Source organism: Piliocolobus tephrosceles, chromosome 13, assembly GCF_002776525.5.
Source record: "Piliocolobus tephrosceles isolate RC106 chromosome 13, ASM277652v3, whole genome shotgun sequence".
Classification (NCBI taxonomy): domain Eukaryota; kingdom Metazoa; phylum Chordata; class Mammalia; order Primates; family Cercopithecidae; genus Piliocolobus; species Piliocolobus tephrosceles.
The window spans coordinates 46,668,759-46,689,935 of record NC_045446.1 but is presented as its reverse complement, the minus strand read 5'-3'; the positions used below and the strand labels follow the sequence as shown (position 1 = coordinate 46,689,935).

Sequence of the window (21,177 nt, the reverse complement as noted above, 5' to 3'; positions counted from 1 at the left end):
TTTGTATTTTTAGAAGAGACAGGGTTTCACCATGTTGGCCAGGCTGGTCTCAAACTCCTGACCTCAGGTGATCTGCCCACCTTGGCCTCCTAAAATGCTGCGATTACAGGCATGAGCCACTGCACCCAACCTATATGCCTATTTTTATGCCAGTACCATACTGCTTTGGTCGCTATAGCTTTGTAGTATAATTTCAAGTCAGGTAATCTGATTCTTCTAGTTTTGTTCATTTTGCTCAGAATAGCTTTTGCTATTCTGGGTCTTTTATGGTTCCATGTATATTTTAGGGTTGTTTTTTTCTGTTTCTGTGAAGAATGTCATTAATATTTCCATAAGGATTGCATTGAATCTGTAGGTTGCTTTGGGTAATATGGACTTTTTAACAACATTGATTCTTCTAATCCATGAGCATGGACTATCTTTCCATTTGTGTCTTATTCAATTTCTTTCAGCAGTGTTTTATCAACTTCATTGTAAAGCTCTTTCACTTCTTCAGTTAAGTTAATTCTTAGATAATTTAATTTTTCTTGTGGCTATTGTAAATGGGATTACTTTTTTGATTTATTTTTCAGATTGTTCACTGTTGGCATACAGAAATGTTACTGATTTTTGTATGTTGATTTTGTAATCTGAAACTTTACTGAATTTTAAAATCAGTTCTAATAGTTTTTTGGTGGAATCTTTAGCTTTTTTCCAAATGTAAGATTATGTCATCTGCAAACAGGATAATTAGACTTCTTCCATTCAAATTTTGATGTCGTTTATTTCTTTCTCTTGTCTGATTGCTCTAGGTAGGACTTCTGATACTATGTTGAATAACAGTGGTGAAAGTGGGCATCTTTGTTGTGTTCCAGATCTTAGAGGAAAGGCTTTTCATTTTCCCCTATTCAATATGATACTAGCTGTGGTTCTGTCATATATGGTTTTTATTATGTTGAGGTATGTTCCTTTTATGCTCAGTTTTTCTTTAGGATTTTTATTATGAAGGGATGTTGAATTTTATTGAATGCATTTTCAGTATCATTTGAAATGGTCATATGGTTTTTTTGTCCTTTATTCTGTTGATATGATGTATCACTTTGACTGATTTGCATATGTTGAATCCCACTTGGTCGCAACTAATGATCTTTTTAATAAATTGTTGAATTCATCTTGCTAGTATTTTTTGAGGATTTTTGCATCAATATTTATCAGAAATAATGACTTGTAGTCTTTTTTTTTTTTATATGTGCTGGTCTGGTTTTTGTATCAGGGTAACACTGGCCTCATAGAATGAGTTTGGGAGTATTCCCTCCTCCTCTATTTTTCAGAATAGTGTGAGTAGGATTGGTATTAGCTCTTCTTCAAATATTTGGTAGAAGTCAGCAGTGAAGCCATCGGATCCCAGACTTTTTTTTACTGGGAGACTTTTTATTACAGTTTCTATCTCATTACTTGTTATTAGCGTTTTCAGATTTTGTATTTCTTTGTGGTTCAATCTTGGTAGGTTGTATGTGTCTAGAAATTTATCCATTTCCTCTAGATTTTCTCTTCTACTGGCATATAGCTGCTCATAGTAGTTGCTAATGATCCTTTGAATTTCTGTAGTATCAGTTGTGATGCCTCCTTTTTCATCTCTGATTTTATTAGAGTCTTCTTTCTTTTTTCTTAGTTAGGCTAAAGGTTTGTCAATTTTGTTTATCTTTTCAAACAAACTTTTGGTTTCATTGATCTTTTGTATTTTTTTCATTTCAAATTTATTTCTGTTCTGATCTTTATTATTTCTTTTCTTCTACTAATTTTGGATTTGGTTTGCTTTTGCTTTTTTAGTTAAGATACATTGTTACATTATTTATTTGAAGTTTTTCTTCTTTTTTGATATAGGCACTAATAGCTATAAAGTTCCCTCTTAGTACTGCTTTTGCTGTATCCTGTAGGTTTTGGTATGTTGTGTTTCCATTATCATTTGTTTCAAGAAATGTTTCAGTTTTTTTCATAATTTATTTATTGACCCACTTGACATTCAGGAGCATATAAAACACTCTATTCTTGAAGGGAGGAGATTAATTCATTGTAAATACTTTAAAATCTTAATCTTCTTATATACCTTTTTTTTTTCCAGTGTAAAACTATTATAATAACCTATGGTACATCCAAATTTAACCTTCTTAATATATAGAAGAGGTTGTAGCCTTGAATTTAAAGTGTTTGTGAGAATTAGAGTGTGTTGCATGTTTAACAAATATTGAGTGAGCCCCAATTTACTTCAGGCCCAAAGGCAGGTGTTGGAGATTCAAAGGTGAATCAGACATAGTATCTACCCTTAAGAAACTCAGTTCACTGGAGATCTTGATGTGGAAACAGATAGATTTCTGTCTTACTGGTGAGCACAGAGATGAGGAAATCCCAGAGTAGAGATAAGTAACCCCAAGGCTGGGAATTTAAGGAGAATCTCCCAGAAGAAATGATCTGAACAGGATCAGGAAAGACTTCCAGAAGAAATTATCTGAACAGAATCAGGAAAGAAGAGAGTGATTGGAAGAGCTGAGGATTTGTGTTTATTTGGGCGTTAAGATGCAGCTTGCCGCCTGTTGTTGCATTTCTTGTTTCATTGTATTTTTCCAATAAAAATATTTTTAGAATCCTCCCATGCCACTTTGGACTGTGATTTGGCTGCTTGTGCCTGAAACAGAGCCTGGCACATAGCAATGCCTAATAAATTTTTGTCAGATGATGGGTGGATGGGTGGATGAACAGATGGATGGGTGGATGAACAGATGGATGGATGGATGGATGGATGGATGGATGGATGGATGGATGGATGGATAGATGGACAAGCTATACTCACACTGAATTCCCTCCCAAGGTGACTGTGGACTCGCAGCCTGTGTGGCCACCTGTGAGCAGATATGGGTTCAGAATTGAGGACACAGGCCACATGTACATGATCCTGACTCCCTCACACATTCAGATCCAATGGCTCCACAGCTCAGGACTCATGATCATGGAGGCCAGCAAAGTCAGCAAGGCCCAAGGCCATGGCCTGTGCGGTGAGGTGGGACCCAGCTTGGGGGAAGGGGATGCTTCCCACTTCTGCCTCTGCCCCCAGACATAATTACTCCTGGAGCAGGAAAGACTGGAACAGAATACCAGGCCAGAGGTGGGAGCAGCAGAGCTGCCAGGGCAAGGAGGCCTAATGTCTTGTGTTCTGGGGCCTAAGCTGCCAATAGGGAGATATAAGAGGGCGGGACTCAGCAAGTTGTCACTTCAGCCGGGATTGTCTGTCAGCTTCCCTCACAGCCTTCTAATGTCGGATAATCCTTTCCATCTGCATGAGCCTGGGCATTTCACAAAGCACTTCCACACTCTAATCTTATTTGTTCCTGGTCATCCACACAACAGCACTGAGAGATGGCCATTAGTATCCCCACTGAACTAAAGAAGAAAGGGGGCTCAGAGAGATTAAGGAGCTTACCTAAGGGCACACAGCAAAGCTGCCACAATACTCAGAACTAATGCTCTTCAGACCATAGCATAATTGCAGAGCATGCCCTAAGGGATTGAAGTATTCTCATAAGGAAAAGAGGTATCAGACAAGCCCGGATGTGGGCTGCTGTTCATCGCAGGGGCATAAGCACATGGACACTCATGGGGCACTCCATGACAGACCACCATGATTGTGATGATGGGTGAGATAAAAAACACTTATAACACACACACACACACACACATACACCCTCCATCCTCCACCTGCACCCCTAGTGATCATTCACACATTCACATTCATGCCTCTCTGCATCCAAATACCCTCCACACATGCACTAACACATGCAGTTCAGCTCTATGCTCATTCTTTGTGCAACACATATTTGCCATGTACTAGTCACTGGGGAGAAAACAGTGAACGAAACAGACAAAATCCCTGTTTTATGATGCTTCTGTTCTTAACACAAACACTTCTTACAGACATGCCACCATCACCACCACCACCACCACCATCACCATCACTACCACCATCTTTTTCTCATCATTTCTTCCTTCTCCTCTGTTCATCCCCAGCAAAGAGCACTGTGGTCAGCAGTAGCCTGGTGAGCTGACTCCTCCCTAGGATACCTGTGTGTCATCCCTCACTGACTTAAAGCCAAGACCCAAAGTGTGACCATGGGAATCATTAATAATATATTAATAAGAGTTTGCCTTTAATCATGCTTTATATTCACAGAATGGTGGTTAGAGGTGTTAGAACAGAAGTTGGATCATTTATATCTCCATTTTATTTGAATGAACATTTGATAGCTGGGCACCCTGCTAGACAAACTTGAAGGTTGCTAAACAAATGAGAATCTAAAAGAAAATGAGTCTTTGTACTCAGAGAGCTACAATCTTTTATGAAAGGCTGACCTGCAAGCCAGTGACTGTTACACAGATTTTGGAATGTCATGGATGGTGCATCTGAGGCATCCTTGAAGGAAGGACATCTGAGAAAGTATTTCAGACAGAGGGAACAGCTTGAGCAAAGTTGTGGGCAGGAAAGTGTGTGTCTGGAGCATATAGATGGTAGGTGGGAGATGAAACCAGAAGTGTAGGTCACATTAAAAGCTAGGACTGATAAACTTCACCCTTGTCCCCATCTCAGTGCCTTAACACAACAGTAGCTTATTTCCTGCATACGTAAGTTCCCAATCAGAGACCCAGATTCCTTCCATCTTCTGGTTCTGCCATGTCAACATGAGTTTCCAAGTTCACAGGAGAGGAGACAGGTGGGAAGGTTTTATGGCCCGGAGGTGGTACTCGTCGCCTTCACTCACATGCCATTGGCTGGGACTCACCCAGCTGCAAGGGCGTCTGGGAAAAATACACTGACTGCCCAGGAAAAGGAGGGAACGGTTGTTATAATTAGCTAGCAATCACTGGTAAAGCAGATTTTTTGGGGAGTAGCTTTTTATTTTGCTGTAATATAGCAAAACTTATAAAAATTTAGAATCTGCAAAGATAGTGTAAGGTAGTGTACACCTTTTACCCGCATTTACCAGTGGTTCACATTTTGCCCCATTTGCTTCTCTCCTTCTCTCTCTCTGTCTCTCTCTGTGTGTGTGTGTTTGTATGTATGTGTGTGTATACATTTTTATAAACACATGCAATCCATATGTATACACACATTTTTCAGAACCATTAGAAAATAACTTCAAGACATTGTATCCTTTTACCCCTAAATACATGTGTATTTCCTAAGTACAAAGACGTTTTCTTTTGTAGCAGGTTTCCTAGCTTCCTTTCACATAATTTCCCTCACCTATAAAATGGGGATAATGGTATTCTTGACCTCAAAGAACTGTGAGGAATACAAAAAGTGAGAGCTGACGACATGGGAGCGGTAGTGATGATCGTGGCTGGTGGGATTATTCGGCCTCTTTCAGGTATCTGTGATGGAGATGCAGCCAATGACCTCACCCTGAAGGATGGCTCAGTGGTGGGTGGGGCTGAGGACCCTGCTCCTTTTCTGGACAGCTGGCAGGTGCCCAGCTCCCTGACTGCAGTGGGCCAGACCCGCTTCCGCCCAGACAGCTGCGCCACAACTGACTGCTCGCCCTGCCTTCGCATGGTGTCCAACCGCACCTTCAGTGCCTGCCACCGCTTTGTATGTGCCAGCTGGGTCCAGCACTGGGGACACCTCCTGGGCTGTCTGGGGATGGCAACACCTACCTGCAGAGGCTCATTGTTCCTTCTGGGCAAGGAGGGGAGGAGCTGGGCACCGGGATGCGTGACATCCGAGTAAGCAGCCCTGCCTGATGCATATGCCCAGGTGCCTCCGGAGTCATTCTGTGAGCTGTGGATCCGGGACACCAAGTACGTGCAGCAGCCCTGCGTGGCCCTGACCGTGTACGTGGCCATGTGCCACAAATTTCACGTGTGCATCGAGTGGCGGGGCTCTGACTACTGCCGTGAGTTTGCAGGGCAGGGGAACCCTCCATTGTGACTGTTGCTCCCATCCCCTGTTAAAGTGGGAAGAGGCTCCCAGACCCAAGTTCATGTATGTTTTCCAGCTTTAATCATTCATGGATGTATGTACATTAGTAAATTTATAAATATTTTATATGTTTAATTTACATTTAATTTTTATATTCTATAAAAATACATTTCATATTAATGAACACATATTTATTATGAGTCCTATGAATATGTTAACACATAGTAATTGTGTTGTTATTTTAGTATTTGCTTTCTATGAGTCTCTTCTCTGTAAGTGGAGACTGTAACCATCGCCCCCGCCCAGGGTGGTTTTGAGGGTGTGGGGGAATGTGTGCCGAGTGCTCACATAGACCTGCCCCACGGACACCGTCCTGCACATCTTAGTTCCCTCTGCCTCCTTTTTGCTCACCTTTCTCTTCTTCCAGTCTTTCCCCTCCTTCCTGCAGGAGGGAAATAAGATCTGCCGCCTCCTCCCCCAATTAGGTTTGACTGGTGGGGTCCACAGGGGTGGCCTGGGCTAGAGTAGCTTGATTTATAAATGTAAACACATCCAGAAAGGCTGGGATTGGCTCACAGGAAGGTCACACCCACAATATGACAGGTAAAAGAGGAAAAGACAAAAGTTCTCTTGGGTTGTGTTCTTCAAAGTGTGGATCCCAACTCAGCGGGTATGAAATCAATTTAGAGGGTCAGCACCAGCATTTAAAAAAATACAAAAGAATAGAATAGAAAATACCAGTGTGTATTGCGCATAGAAAGTTTAGTATTATTTTGTAAAAGAGATTTTTTATTTTATATAGAAGCGATTTTCAATCCTAAATACCCTTTGAAATCACTCAGGGAACTTGAAAATGCATGGGCCTCACAATCAGAGATTCAATTGGCCTGGGGTGGGGTCCCCACAATGATACCTCAGAAACTCCCTAGGGATTCTTTCGTAGTCGAGTTTGAGAACCACTGTTCTACATGCTTGTGTGTATTGGGCCACAATGTAAAATCTATTTTTTACAATCAAGAAAGTTTGAAAACACTGATCTAGAGCCAGAGATTGGCAAACCTTTTCTGTAAAGAGCCAGAAAGTAAGTATTTGATGCCTTGTGTGCCATATGGTCTCAGTCATAAGTCCTCAACTCTACCTTTTTAGTACAAAAACAGCCTTAGGCAGAATATAAATGAACAGGCATGGCTGTGTTCCAATAAAACTTTATTTGTGAAAACAGACAGTGGGCTGGATTTGGGCTGTGGGCTGTACTTTGCTGAGTCCTGATCTAAGGAAGGAGGTGATGTCACCAAGCCCTTTGACTTATGCACTCTCTGCTGAGGTGCTGATGACACTCTGAGCCCCCTCCTCATCCCCTCCTGTTCTTTTCGGCCCTCAATGGGGAGCCCTGCCTGGGGTCTGAGGTAGGCCTGGTGCCCACTGTGCCCCTGCAGCCTTCCTGTGCTCCAGCGACTCCACATACCAGGCATGTGTGACAGCCTGTGAGCCACCCAAGACATGCCAGGATGGGATACTAGGGCCTCTGGACCCAGAGCACTGCCAGGTGCTGGGCGAGGGCTGCGTCTGCTCCGAGGGCACCATCTTGCACCGGCACCACTCTGCACTCTGCATCCCAGAGGCCAAGTGCGGTAGGTTCCTCTCCTCCCTGAGCAGGGGCCTCCAAAGTCAGCCTTGGTCTCACCTCCTGTTGCCGATAGCTGAGGCCCATCTGCATCCTTTCAGGTCTGCTTAGAGGTGGTCAGTATCCCAGGGAGAGTCTAGCCTGGGAAGGTCTGGGCTCACCTTCCTCACTTCGCACCCTTCCATTCCCCTCTGCAGCCTGCACTGACAGCATGGGGGTGCCGAGGGCCCTGGGGGAGACCTGGAACAGCTCCCTCAGCAGCTGCTGCCAGCACCAGTGCCAAGCCCCAGACACCATCGTCCCGGTGGATCTGGGCTGCCCTGATCCCCGCCCTGAGAGCTGCCCGCGATTCGGGGAGGTGGCCTTGCTCCTACCTACCAAGGACCCCTGCTGCCTGAGGACTGTCTGTGGTGAGTGTCCACCTTTATTTCCTTGGACCTCAACTGTAAAACAGTTAAAACAACTGTAAAACAGCTATCCATCAGCCCTGCACACCAACCCCGATGGATAGGAGAAGGCCTAGGAAAAGCAAAATGTCTTGTAGGGGGTGAGCTGGGAGGAGGGGAGAACCCTGTCTAGGGGCAGAGGCAGAGGCGCAGGAGTCAGTGCAGTGAGTGCTGTGGAGCCAGGCAGCCTGGCCACTCTTCCTTCCCCGCCTGCAGCCTTGTGGCCTTGGGCAAATCATTTCACATCGCTGTGCCTTCGTTCATTCTCCCGGAACATAAGCTGATGATCGGGCCCATCTTTGGGGTTGCTGTGAGATGGGGCACGTGTCAATGGATATTAGCTCTTGCTAATCTTCTGTCCCAGCCCTGAACCCTCGTGTGACCCTCAAAGGCCTCATCTAGGAGTGTGGGTCCTGGGGGCTGGGAGGAGCAGTGGCGGGAGGAGTGGGCCAGGCGTCCAGGATTTGGGCAGTTGTCCAGTGCTCTCCACTGGAGAGCACTGGGGACATCCCGCCCCAAGGTGACAGGCCCTTTGGTCCCCGGGGCCAGTGTGTAACCAGACCCTGTGTGAGGGCCTCGCCCCTACCTGCCACCCAGGCCACCGCCTCCTCACCCACTTCCAGGAGGACTCCTGCTGCCCCAGCTACAGCTGTGGTGAGAGGCCTGGGGTGGGGAGGGTGGGGGATGGACTGAGGGCAGTGTGGGGAGGACAGCTCTGGGAGCAGGGGCTCAGGTGTGGCCAGGTGGGGAGGACAGCTCTGGGAGCAGGGGCTCAGGTGTGGCCAGGCAGGTTCCTCTCCCAGCACCTAAATCCGGCCTTTTCCCCAGAGTGTGACCCAGATCTCTGTGAGGCAGAGCTTGTCCCCAGCTGCCGACAGGACCAGACCCTGATCTCCGGCCGCCTGGGGGACTCCTGCTGCACCTCCTACTTCTGCGGTGGGTCGCCGCCACCAGACGCCAGTGCACACAGCCGGATCACAGTTTGCTAGCCTCACCCCTGTGTCCTTGGGCAGCTGGCAGGAAAGGCTGGGGGTCTTCAGATGGGGTGGGAGAAGGAAGGACAAGCTCACTGTCCAGGAAACAGGGTGGGAGGAAGAGAACACCGACCCTGTGTTCCCCCTAGATTACTGAGCAAGAGGAAACTGGTGCTTGTTCCGTGTAAACGTTTGGGTAGACATGAGGGAGAACTTCCAGATTCTGATTCCAGAATGGGTCACATGAGACCATGCGGTGCTGCCATTAGTTAGCTCCTGCCACACCTGGGTTGTTGAGGAGCCCCCACCCCCAGCAACGTGCTGTGTGCCAAGCTCCTATGAGGGGACTGCTGTGACAGCATTGACCCTCTTCCCCCTCAGCCTGTGGCGACTGCCCAGACCCCATCCCCGAATGTCAAGAAGGGGAGGCACTCACCGTGCACAGGAACACCACGGAGCTCTGCTGCCCTCTGTACCAGTGTGGTGAGTCCTGGCTGGGCACATGGCTGGCTGTGGCGGGAAGGACCCTTCACAGAGTCCCCACCCCGGGACTAATGGGGATAGACAGGGAGCAACAGAGTGCTCCCAGGTGGTGAGCTGTGGAGGGCCAAGCAGCTGAAGCCAGGACGAGTGCAGGCCCACCTGAAGAAGCCGGGTCAGACTGTCAGGCTGGAGGGTGGGAGGTCCAGGTCTGTCCCCTGCATGGAGGCCCCCAAGGGCCAGACAGAGGCTTGGGTTAAAGGCAAATACTTGGGTCCCTTCATCCCCCACAGCACTGATAAGAAGTCCTCATTCCCTGATTCACCCAAGGCCCCCCTTCAGGGTCCCTTTCGCCACCGTGTCACCATAGTGCCTGCTCCTGGAGGCTGTATCACAGAAGGCCCCGTGTTGCAAAGCCTCTGAAGCTCTTTTATTTTGTAATGATAAATAAAAGTATACTTTTCCCAATATTTTTATAGGGCCTGGTATCTGTATATATGATACTATACATACATGTAGACATGTGTCGTATGTGCATATCATGTACTGTGTTCATAGTACCTTGATATAGAATGCACTGTGTAGCTAGTACCTCAGAAGTAACTGTTAAGCATAGTGCAGCCAGCATTATGGACTGTAAGTAAACCTAATGGATGAAAATGAACAAAATGGTTCGATTTAAATTTTATTCAATTTACAAAAATTGCTTTGCACACTGATAATAGAATAAGCGTGAGGTTTTTTCTTACACAGAGTAGGAGAGGGGCCTCCACCAGGACACCCAAGGGCTGCCCTGATTGGTTCAATGTCAAGAGCCACCTCCAAAACAATGTAGGCTCCCATCCCGTGAGGGTTGCCCAGATTACCTGGCCACACCTGACCAGGAGCTGGTTGGCCCACTTGCCACAGTATTTGCCAGACTGATGTGAGGAGAGATTCACTATCCTTTCTCCTTCTCTTCACATTTCTTCCCATGTTTCTCAGGAGGCAGCCTAGTCCTATGGATGGAGTATGGGCATAGTCAGTTGGTTTCCGAACCTCCGTTAGGCTGTCTACCAGCTGTGCGGCCCAGGGCAAGTTCCTTACTCTCTGAGGCAAAGTTGCTCCTTTGTAAAATGGTGATGCTAGTATCTGCCTTGAGGGGCTGTTATGGAAATTAGAGATAATTTATGTGAAGGACCTAATGGTCCTTGGTATGCAGTAAGTGCTCAAAAACAGAGGCTGTTGATATCACTTTCTCCCAGTCTTCATCATACTTTTACTGTTACAAAAGCACTGTATATGCCTTATAGAAAGTACAAATTCCAACTAAATGCAAGAAAATGAAAATACCACCTTCCTACCTGCTAGATAATTCCACTGCCAATGCTTTAGTGGATACATATCCTTCCAGATTCTCTCTATGGCTTTATGTAGATGTGGTTTTCCAAAATCATCTCATCCTGGACAGACTCTTTTTTTTAACTGGCTGTTTTCAGTGAACAATCTCTACCTTTCCACATTAATACGTTTTCAACTTGTCTCATGCCAGTCCGTGTTTCTTCCTGTTTGTCCAATCCAGGATTCAGTCCCGGACAATGCATTATAATGACGTGCCTCACATCTCTCTTAACCTAGCACAGGTCCCTTTTCCTGTGTGACCTCCCACTGTAGAGTCCAGGCCATGACCCTGCAGAGTCCCCGCTTCTGGTCTTCGCCAGTTGCTTACTTTTGGAGCTGCTTTCCTTGTTCCCTGGGCCTCTGTGCTTCCTAAAACTGAAATTTCCATCTAAGACTTGATAGGTTCAAGTTAAAAATTTGGGGCTAGACAGTGCGTGCATAAGCTTCATAGCACATCACATTGGGTGCCAGACACTATCTGGCTGAGCCACTAGAATCGATGTTAACGTTGGCCCAGATTAGGGTGATACTGTAATCCTAAGATCTCTCTATCTTAGATTTTTCCTCTTCCAGCCAGAAAATAACCTATTACTTTGACACCATAAAAATGCCCTTCCTCATAATTTTTTGGAACACCATTTGATACTCCTTGATTGTGACAATAACTTTATTAGTAAATCAAGTAGCTCTTAGAGTTTTCAGATCCTCACCTTCCCTGCTGACCTTTGCCCCTCCCCTATCCACCAAAGTGTTGCACCCAAGGAGTTCCCTCACCCCTTGCCTTGTTCTCTCAGCAAATGAGAATGGCTGAGGAATCCTGAACTGAGAAGTCAGCCTGAAGACTAGGAAGAAAGGAAGTGTGGGCCCCGCAGGGTAGCATCAGCTGAAGCAGGGCAGGCTCAGGTGGGCCCCAAGTGGATGAAGTTTCCACAGGGTCGGAAAGGTTGTGTTAGACAGAGCGGGATGTTCCCTGTCAGCAGACCTTACCCTAGTGGCTGGCTTTCCTTGGACCACCTCTTGCAGGGTGACTGCAGACTGGGGAGGCCCAATTTAATGAGCTTGAGGTTCTGACCCTGTCATGTCACCAGTGCCTCACAGGCACAGCACCAGGACCTGAAGTAGCTCCCTGGGGAGACTTTGGGTGCCCAGACTCTTCCCTGGGGCTCCGAGGACAGTGGGGGTCACTAAGGAGGAGCTGGGGGTAGCCCCTCCTTAGCCTTCTTAGGATTCACACCCCCAGGTGCCTGTGACTGATGTGTTGCCTGCCTCTCCTCCCCCACAGTGTGTGAGAGCTTCCGCTGTCCCCAAGTGCAGTGTGGCCTGGGCACTGCCCTGGTGGAGGTGTGGAGCCCCGACCGCTGCTGCCCCTACAAATCCTGTGGTGAGTCCGTGGTCAGGACAGCCTCCCCACTGGGAGATCCAATGGCCCTGCTGAGGAGGGGTTGGGGGAGCCCGGCCCACCACTGTCCACTCCTCTCAGGTCTGTCCCCTGCAGGGTCTCTAGAGGAAGCCGCCAGAATCAGCTTCCTCCTGCATCCGCACTCCAATGCTAAACGTTTCTATAGCCTTTTCTCTCCAGGGTAAAAGAAGGAAAAAGCAAATTTCCCCTTCCAAAGAGGGTTTCCATCTTAAAAAGTCCTCACTGCGGCAGGGCGCGTTGGCTCACACCTGTAATTCCAGCACTTTGAGAGGCCCAGGCAGGTGGATCAGGAGTTCAAGACTAGCCTGGTCAAGATAGTGAAACCCTGTCTCTACTGAAAATACAAAAAAATCAGCCGGGCACGGTGGCAGGTGCCTGTAAGGAGGTGGAGGTTGCAATGAGCCAAGATAGCACCACTGCACTCCAGCCTGGGCGACAGAGTGAAACTCCATCTGAAAGAAAAATAAAAATAAAATAAAATAAAATAAAATAAAATAAATAAAAAGAATAGGCTCTGGACCAGGTAGAGGGATTAATCCAGGTGACAAAAGGAAACCTGTGATTGGCCTATCTGCCTATTTATCCTCGCTCCACACCCAGTGGAGTGCTTGGTGTTCAGAATCCATCACTGCCCACCTGCCTAACCAGCGGAGCTGCAGGCCTCCTCCTGCCCTCAGGGATGGAAGGAGGCTGAGATTTGGGCCTCTTTGTCTCCTCTCCCAGGCCTGGCCTGAAGCTGGGTCTTCAGAAGACGGGTTGTGCCAGCAGTGAGAGGTCCAGGGTACCCAGGGGATTTCTACCTGGACATGCCTGATGAAGTGGGACCTGGCCCCTTGTGTTTTTCAGAGTGTGACTGTGACACAATCCCAGTGCCCCGGTGCCATCTGGTATGGAGACCCTTCTCCCCCAACACCCCCTGGTCTGCTCCCCTTTCCTTTCCTCTCTATCCCCTCCTCTAGAGAACCTGCTCCTTTAATCTAGTGCAAGGAACCCCTGGTTGCAAGTTAGCATTCTTGTCCCAAGCTCTGCCACTGGCTTTCTGGGTATGGTGCCCTCCTTTGTAAAGTCGACATAATCATGATTTAGAGTTGTGGTAAGGATTCAGTACTATGATGATGAAAATTATCATGAAGATGATAGTGATGATGCTGATGGTGGCAATGATGGTGGGGACAGTGAGGAGGATGGTGGTGGCTATGATGGTGATAGCGCAGTGATGATGGCGATAATGCCATGATGATGGTGGTGTTGGGTTGGTAAGGATGGTGGTGATGGTGACGACAGTGATAATGCTATGACAATAGTAGTGGTAGGGACGGTGAGGATGGTGGTGGTGACAATGGTGATAATGCAATGACAATGATGGTGGTGATGGTGAGGATGATGGTGGGGGTGGTGGTGATAATGCTGTGGTGATGCTGGTGGTGGGGGCAGTGATGATGGTGGTGCTGGTGACAATGGTGATAATGCAGTGGTGGTGGTGGTGATGGGGATGGTGAGGATGAAGGTGGTGGTGGTGGTGATAATGCAATGTCGATGGTGGTGGTGGGGATGGTGAGGATGAGGGGGGTGGTGGTGGTGGTGGTGGTGATAATGCAATGGTGATGGTGATGGTGGTGGTGACGATGATGGTGGTGGTCATGGTGATAATGCCATGATGATGGTGGTGGTGATGGTGAGGATGGTGGTGGTGGTGACAATCATGACAGTAGCTAATGTTTATTGAGAGTTTACTAAGTGCCAGGAACTTTCCTAGGCGTTTCATGTGTATTATTTATTCTCACAACAACCCTGTGAGGTTGATTCTGTTGTTTTCTCAATCCTACAAACAAGGAAGCTAAGGTTAAGGTCATGAAGCTAGTATATCACAGAGCCAGAGCTGACACCTAGGAAATCTGTCTCCAGAGACAGTGCCCTTAGCCGCCAGGCTGCATGGCCACTGAGGGAAGTGAAAATACTTTAAGAAATGTGAAGTCATGTTTACAGTCATTTTCTGAATTATATGTAACCCTCACACCCCAGCACACATTTCCTCTCACTCTGACCCCCATTCCCCCTTCCTTAAAATTGCTGAAGAAAGGTGAGAAGTACTGTGAGCCACCCAGGGCTCTGTCCCTCACTGAGAAAGGGGAGGACACTGGACAGTGCTCCTCATCAGGGAGGCCTGGGAGTCACACTGGGACTGAGCTTCCAGGATGCTGCGGGGCCCCAAGTCTGCCAGCCCCGTCCTGCCCACACAGTGAGGGACTGACATAGAGAGGGGCCCAGGTGGCAGACTGCTCCTGAGGGCCAGGCTGGCCCCCACCCCAGGGTGCTGACTACCTCTGCCCCACCCAGTGGGAGAAATCCCAGCTGGACGAGGAGTTCATGCACAGCGTGGACAATGTGTGTGGCTGCGCCAAGTACGAGTGTGGTGAGTGGGGGAAGCCTCGGGGCAGAGCCAGGCAGGGGGGCCATGGGTGCCTGGGCTCTAGATGACCGTTGCCACCCTGCATGCCCATCCAGTGAAGGCCCCAGTGTGTCTGAGCCGCGAGCTGGGCGTGATGCAACCTGGCCAGACGGTGGTGGAGCTCTCAGCAGACGGCGTATGCCACACCTCCCGCTGCACCGCCGTGCTCGACCCTCTCACCAGCTTCTACCAGATCAACACCACTTCCGTGCTGTGTGACATCCACTGCGAGGCGGTAGGGTGTCGCCCAGGGTGGGGTGGGTGGTGTCAGGAGAGCTAGCCTGGCAGACCCTGTGTGCTCCAGGAATCAGAGGGGCCCTTCAAGCTGCCCTAAGCCTCCAAGACAAGTCAGAGAGGCCCTCAGAGAACTCTGTAGAAAGTGCCAAGAAAGGGACTGGGTTGGGAGAGGCCAGGAGGAGAACGGTAAGGGACAGACTTAGTGCCTGGCAAGGGTGGGTGTTGACAGAGAGAGCACACACTTATTAGGTACCTGTGGAATGCCTGGCACATTCCCTGTCCCTTTGGTTTGCATGCTTGTATTGCTACTATTTGGTGAGCACTTCTTCATGTCCAGTACTTAGGATGGTGACTGGCTTCTAGTAAGGGCTAATAAATATTAGTTGGATAAAGGGGGTTAGAATTATTCCCATTTTTCAGAGGAGACAACTGAGACTTAGGGAGACTCTGTCATTTGTCAAAAGTCCTACAGGAACTGAGACTCAAATGGAGGTCTGTCTGGAATAAAAACTGGCATCCTGCTTAGCAGAAATGTCTTGGAAAGGGTGGGGATGCTCTTTGCTGTAAGGGAGGCTCAGGGTAGATACAGGGATGATCAGCTGCCTGCGACAGAAGGAGGCTGGGAGCTCCTCTTCCCGAGTACCTACAGAGGACCCTTCCGGACTCTGGGGTCCCTCATAAATAAGCAGGCAGTGGGAGAGCCAGGGTGGAGGTGGGCAACTGGCTGAGGCCCACCCCGCCCTGGCCTGCAGAACCAGGAGTACCAGCACCCGCGGGACCTCGCTGCCTGCTGTGGCTCCTGCAGGAATGTGTCCTGTCTCTTCACCTTCCCCAATGGCACCACCTCCCTGTTCTTGGTAAGCAGCCCCCTCGCTGCCCACCTAGGAGGGTGTCCCAGGAGGGGACACCAGGACTAGGGCTCTCTCTGGTTCCCAGGCCAGGGCTGGGTACAAACAGGCTCCCAGACCCTATGGGTTTGCTCAGGCTGTCCATCTGGCCGCAGCCCCCATCACCCACTTCTGTGCCCTCCAGCCTGGGGCATCTTGGATTGCAGACTGCGCTCGCCACCACTGCAGCAGCACTCCCCTGGGTGCCGTGCTCGTCCGCTCTCCCATCAGTTGCCCACCGCTCAATGAGACTGAGTGTGCCAAGGTCAGTGCCTCCTTCTCCACTGAGGCTGTAGGCCAGGGGCATCAGCTTTCTCACTGGCAGGGGGGTGGGGGTCCTGTGAGCAGGAGTGCAGGAGGAAGGGTTCCCTGGAGCCTGTGCCTGCACTGCCACCCCAAATCCACATCTCTCTCTGCATTTCTTTTTGCCCTGACCACATCACACCCTGCCTCTTCACACATCACGTGACCATATGCAGGTGTGCACAAACACACACTGTTACATGTTTTAGGCACACTCAGCCAGACACCAACACAGGCCACCAGCCACTCACACACCACACCCTCCAGGGACATTCACATCGGCATGCCAATGCACACACCACGCATCATCACACTTCAAAGCACTCATATAAGCACACTCTTGCACACACATGCCACGCAGATGCATTTCAGTCCTCTGATGGCTGGTGGGTGTCCAGCACTAGCATGGGCAGCTGTCAGTATGGGCGCACCTCAGAGAAAAGGATTTCCTGGAAGGCTTGGGGTTACTGTTGAATTATTAAAGTCCCTGAGATTAACAGTGGACATTTAAAGATTTCTGACTCTTCTCTAGAAAACAAATATACACAGACACTCAATGATACTCTCATATACACACCCACACATGCAAAATCACACATGTACACACAGATAGTCATGTATATGCTCACAAAATCGCACACACATACTGAGACCCTCCCCCCAACACACACTTATGTAGAAAGAACTGTCCCATCCATTGTTTTACCCATTTCACTATAGAGGAGGAGCGCTTTAAGGGATACTTGCCCCCATTTTAGAGATGGGAAAACTAAGCCTAGAGGAAAAGGATGATTTGTCCAGGGCTGAGGTAGAGCCCAGGCCACTGACCCAAGTGAGTGACTCCTGCACCCCTCCTCTCCCTGACCCTTTGTGCTGGGAAGCACTGACAGTGGGGTAGGCAGTGGAAGGCATGAGGGGAGCTGCCCCAGGAAAGATGGGAGGCCCTGCACCATCTTGACCCAGGCTCCTGCCCCAAGGGGGCCACATGCAGCCTTAGTGCCAGCTTAGCCCCTGTGGCTCTCCCATGACCTGGCAAGGGGCCTATGTTCCTGCCCTGGGGCATCACAGGGAGAGAAGAGTCAAGACTCCTGTACTCTGCCTGTTTCTGGGATCTTGGCTCCTGGCCTGGACGGGGGTCTCCACACCCACCTCTCCCAACTTCCTCTCTCTAGGTTGGGGGCTCCGTGGTACCTTCCTTGGAAGGATGCTGCAGGACCTGTGAGTGAGCATGGTGGGGGCCAGGGGTGGGGGCTTTGATGGGGGCACAGGGTGTCATGTCAGGGGACAGATGACCAGGTTCCTGGCCTGGCACCTAAAATGATAGCTCTTCTGGGCTGAGTAGATGAAGGGGTAACATCCCCACCATGGGGCTCATGGCACTGGCGCCAATATGCAGAAGGCTGGAGGCCGTGTTTGTGTCCTTGTTCTCATACAAAGCCTCTGCTCCTTGTCAGAGCCAGAGGACATTGGGGCATGGCATTCAGGAGGTCAGTAGTTCACCAGTTACTTTGCCTTCTCCTGCCCCTGCCAAGGCTCCCAGCCTAGATGGTCCCATATGAATTCTCCCGTGGCCAGACACCTGGTCTTGGAGGAGTCTCCTGGGTGGGATTCAGACCTTCCAGTGTCCCTGACAGTCTGAGTGTGAGCTCTGTGCACCTGTCCTGATACCTGGCTCCTGGAGCCCTGGCCACCCAGAACTGTAGCCCCCAACCACATGCACATGCACATCCCAGTCAGCCTCCGCTTTGCACCACCTTCAATCCCCCACCCACATCTTTCCCCTGTGCCTGCCCTCCTCCTAGGGTGCTCAGACCCCATCTCCAGAAGGCAGTAGAACTTGGGGCCCTGTTATGTGCATTTCATATACTCCAAGAAAGCCGGACTTGGGGCCTCATCGGCTGATCCCTGACCCACAAACTCATGTTCCCTGAATGTCCCGTGTGCCCCCGTGTGACCTGCACCCCATGTCCCTCTCCCCAGGTTCCCCGGGTACCCTGTTTCCCGTGGTCCCCGTTAGTCCCGCCTCTCCTCCACGGGTTAGTGTCCACTGTCGCTCAGGTACTCCTCTCGGAAGCCCACTGGACTGGAGGCAGGCAGCCGCGTTGCTATATCCAGCAATGTCCCTTCTGCTAGGTGGCCCGTGCTCTGGGGGCAAGGGAGGGGGAGGGCCCCTGCTCCCCACATCTGGCACAGGCCATTAGGCCTGTAGTGCATGCTGGGTAGTGAGCTGTATTCCCTGGGCTTGCATGGGAAAGCTTCAGCAGGGCCCGCTCACCTGGCGCCCACCAACGCCCCAGACCGCCACTGCTTTGCTCTTGCTGGTCACTCAGCCAGTCTCAGTCCAGGACCCAGAGGGCCATGTCACGACAGCCCTTAGTTCTCCTGCCTCCTGGAGCAGAGAGGGAAGACAAAGTGGACTTAGCTCTGGCCAGAAGCCATCTAGCTGGTGTAGTAGGAAACCTCTGTGGTGAGGCTCAGAGACCAGAAGAAAAGATTCCATTCCATTTCTAGAGGGATTCCTGGGGTTACAGAGTGAGTGCATGTACCTGGCAAATATTAGTGGAGCTCCAACGATGTGCCAGGCACTGTTCTAGGCACTGTAGAGCCTTGTGGAGCGGACATTTAGTGGGAGAGACAGAATAACAAGTATAAAAATATATACCTCACTTGTCCCCAGATGCTCCTCTGCCCTAGCACAGAGTCCTCAGGGGGGCCCTGCTGGCCTTCCTGCCTCACCTGCTCACACTGCTCTGTCTCTGCCTTCCTAACTCCGCCTCCTTCCAGTGCACTGGGTTAAAAGGCTTTCCCTGGAAGGGGAGGGGTACTAATGCATGGGTGCTAACGCTGGAAGAGAGATCCTCCAGCATGGCACTAACTGCCTGGGGCTGGCCCATCCTACTGCCCCTAAGAAGCCTGGTCTTGGCCACAGCTCCCTTATCCACTTGTCCCCCTAGGTAAGGAGGATGGGCGCTCCTGCAAGAAGGTGACCATCCGCATGACCATCCGCAAGAATGAATGCAGGAGCCACACCCCTGTGCGTGGTGCCCACAAGGCAGTGGGGCAGCAAAAGATGGGGATGGAGGGGATTTGGGGGTGTGAGCGCCACAGACTGCCTCACTGGCCTGCCCATTCCAGGTGAACCTAGTGTCCTGTGATGGGAGGTGCCCATCCGCCAGCATCTACAACTACAACATCAACACCTATGCCCGCTTCTGCAAGTGCTGCCGCGAGGTGGGCCTGCAGCGGCGTTCTGTGCAGCTCTTTTGTGCCACCAATGCCACCTGGGTGCCCTACACTGTGCAGGAGCCCACTGACTGTGCCTGCCAATGGTCCTGAGGCCTGGGGGCCCGGGCTAGCTGGACCACCTCTGCCGGCCCCACTTCCTGTTTCCAGCTGGCCCAATGTGAATGGAGGTAGTAAAGGTGGTAGAAATCTGGCATGTGCTGAGCATGGAATGGTGGGAAGAGGTCACAGGAGTAACCAGAAAGGGTCACCCCTTCCCATCCTGGCTCCCTTTCTGGGCTCCCCATTTTCCACATGTGGGAAAGTGCCATAGCTGAGGGCTCAGGGAGCTCGCCTTTGTCCCTGGCTTGAGATGGAAAATGGGCTTTAGGTCCAGGAGCAGCACCCTCTGAACCTCTGTGACCCTGGCCACAGCTCTTGGTGGGGGGTGGTGAGAGCTGTGGGAAGGTGGGAAGGTGCGTGGTGCTCACATGGGAACCACAGCTGGACCCAAGACCAAGCACAGGGGCAGGATGCAGTGGCGCATTCTCTTGGCCTTTTTGACTACAGAAGAAACCAGACACAGTAAAAGGAAAGAGGGCTATACCTGCAACACTCAGGCTTGCAGATAGCTGCCCAGGAGTTCCCAAAAGCAAAGATGGTGGATTCCAGGGCCCAGGTTGTCTCACCAAGATCTGTGAAGTCAGAGTGAGCTCAGTGACCTTCACGTCCCCTGTAGTCCAAAGAAAGGTGCCTGGTGTCCTGGTATTGAGATGGTAATTCAGGAAAGGATTTGGAAGACCCAAGCCTGTACCCTTACCCCAAGGCAACCTTCCTAGCAGGTAGGCTGGCCTTGTGAGGTGGTGGTGGGGGAGTGAAACTCTCAGCGAGGCTCCAGCACTGCTTATTTAGGATGCTGGTTGACGGCCCATGCCTCTGAGACCCTAGGTTGCTGAGGGGGTACTTTTAGCCTGCAAATGCAGCTCCAGGCTTTGCAGTGCACCTTTTCTCCAAGGCCATGACAGAGTCGGGCTCAGAGGAGCCTGATTATGGGTTTTGTGGCTGAGCCCATGCCAGCCTCTGTGCTCCATGGGACTGTTTAGCAAGAGAGTGTCTGTTGGTGTCAGTGGAACACACAGCCCCAGCCTCCCTGAGCACTTGTGAGAGCCTTGTCACTGAACCAGAGTGTCCCCTAAAGCAGGGCCAGAGCTCCTTTCCACACCCCACTCTGCAAGTCTCCCACCCCTGTGCCACTTTGTGCCACGTGGATCCCAAGGGCATGAACATGACATTGTGCAGGCCCCAGCACTGCCCTGTGTGTCTGAAGATGTGGCTGGACGCCCCTTGAGGTGAGGAGGCTGTGCCAGGATGGCCCCAAGCCTCTTTGTGCGCATATTTGTGCGCATATTTGTGTTCTGTTTATGTATCAATAAACCACAGGAAGACTTCTTTGTGCGCATTTCCAAGCCTCTTTGTGTGCATATTTGTGTTCTGTTTATGTATCAATAAATCACAGGAAGACTTCAGGCTTCTGAGCATCTCTGAGGGAGCCAGGTTTACTTTGAACTTGAAGGAGTATCCACTGCGAAGAGACGACTCTATTTTATGGCTCTGGACATCAGCACCACTTCTGCCCCATCCATCCCAGCACCATGCCCCACTCACAGCGGAACCATTGGTGGGTGTTTGCTGGTTGGAATTGAATGGACCGGAGACTGGCTTCTAGAGGAAGGGGATGAGGAGAAGGATGAGGACATTGGGAGCTGGGGAGCTGGCACCCAGGCGAGGGACTGAGGATTGATCCTGGT

The 21,177-nt window shown here is 50.1% G+C and overlaps 1 protein-coding gene across 5 annotated transcripts in view; it reads left to right on the top strand.

Moving 5' to 3' along the window:
• The window catches only part of OTOG (otogelin), a 101,098-nt gene extending 80,279 nt beyond the window's left edge, over positions 1-20,819 (top strand). Inside the window, exons 40-57 of one of the 5 annotated variants that reach the window (XM_026454041.1) lie at positions 2,846-3,029; positions 5,397-5,617; positions 5,783-5,921; positions 7,384-7,578; positions 7,769-7,981; positions 8,567-8,671; positions 8,846-8,953; positions 9,373-9,474; positions 12,134-12,232; positions 13,118-13,158; positions 14,609-14,684; positions 14,777-14,955; positions 15,710-15,814; positions 15,990-16,109; positions 17,320-17,365; positions 18,128-18,205; positions 19,102-19,181; positions 19,283-20,819. In XM_026454041.1, coding sequence (XP_026309826.1) covers positions 2,846-3,029; positions 5,397-5,617; positions 5,783-5,921; positions 7,384-7,578; positions 7,769-7,981; positions 8,567-8,671; positions 8,846-8,953; positions 9,373-9,474; positions 12,134-12,232; positions 13,118-13,158; positions 14,609-14,684; positions 14,777-14,955; positions 15,710-15,814; positions 15,990-16,109; positions 17,320-17,365; positions 18,128-18,205; positions 19,102-19,181; positions 19,283-19,483 — 2,292 coding nt within the window. In that variant the 3' untranslated portion in view covers positions 19,484-20,819. Of the gene's footprint in view, positions 1-2,845; positions 3,030-5,396; positions 5,618-5,782; positions 5,922-7,383; positions 7,579-7,768; positions 7,982-8,566; positions 8,672-8,845; positions 8,954-9,372; positions 9,475-12,133; positions 12,233-13,117; positions 13,159-14,347; positions 14,685-14,776; positions 14,956-15,709; positions 15,815-15,989; positions 16,110-17,319; positions 17,366-18,127; positions 18,206-19,101; positions 19,182-19,282 lie in introns of those variants that run through there. The other 4 variants (XM_031933796.1, XM_026454042.2, XM_031933797.1 and 1 more) reach the window with 4 other exon arrangements.
• The last annotated feature ends 358 nt before the right edge of the window (positions 20,820-21,177 follow it).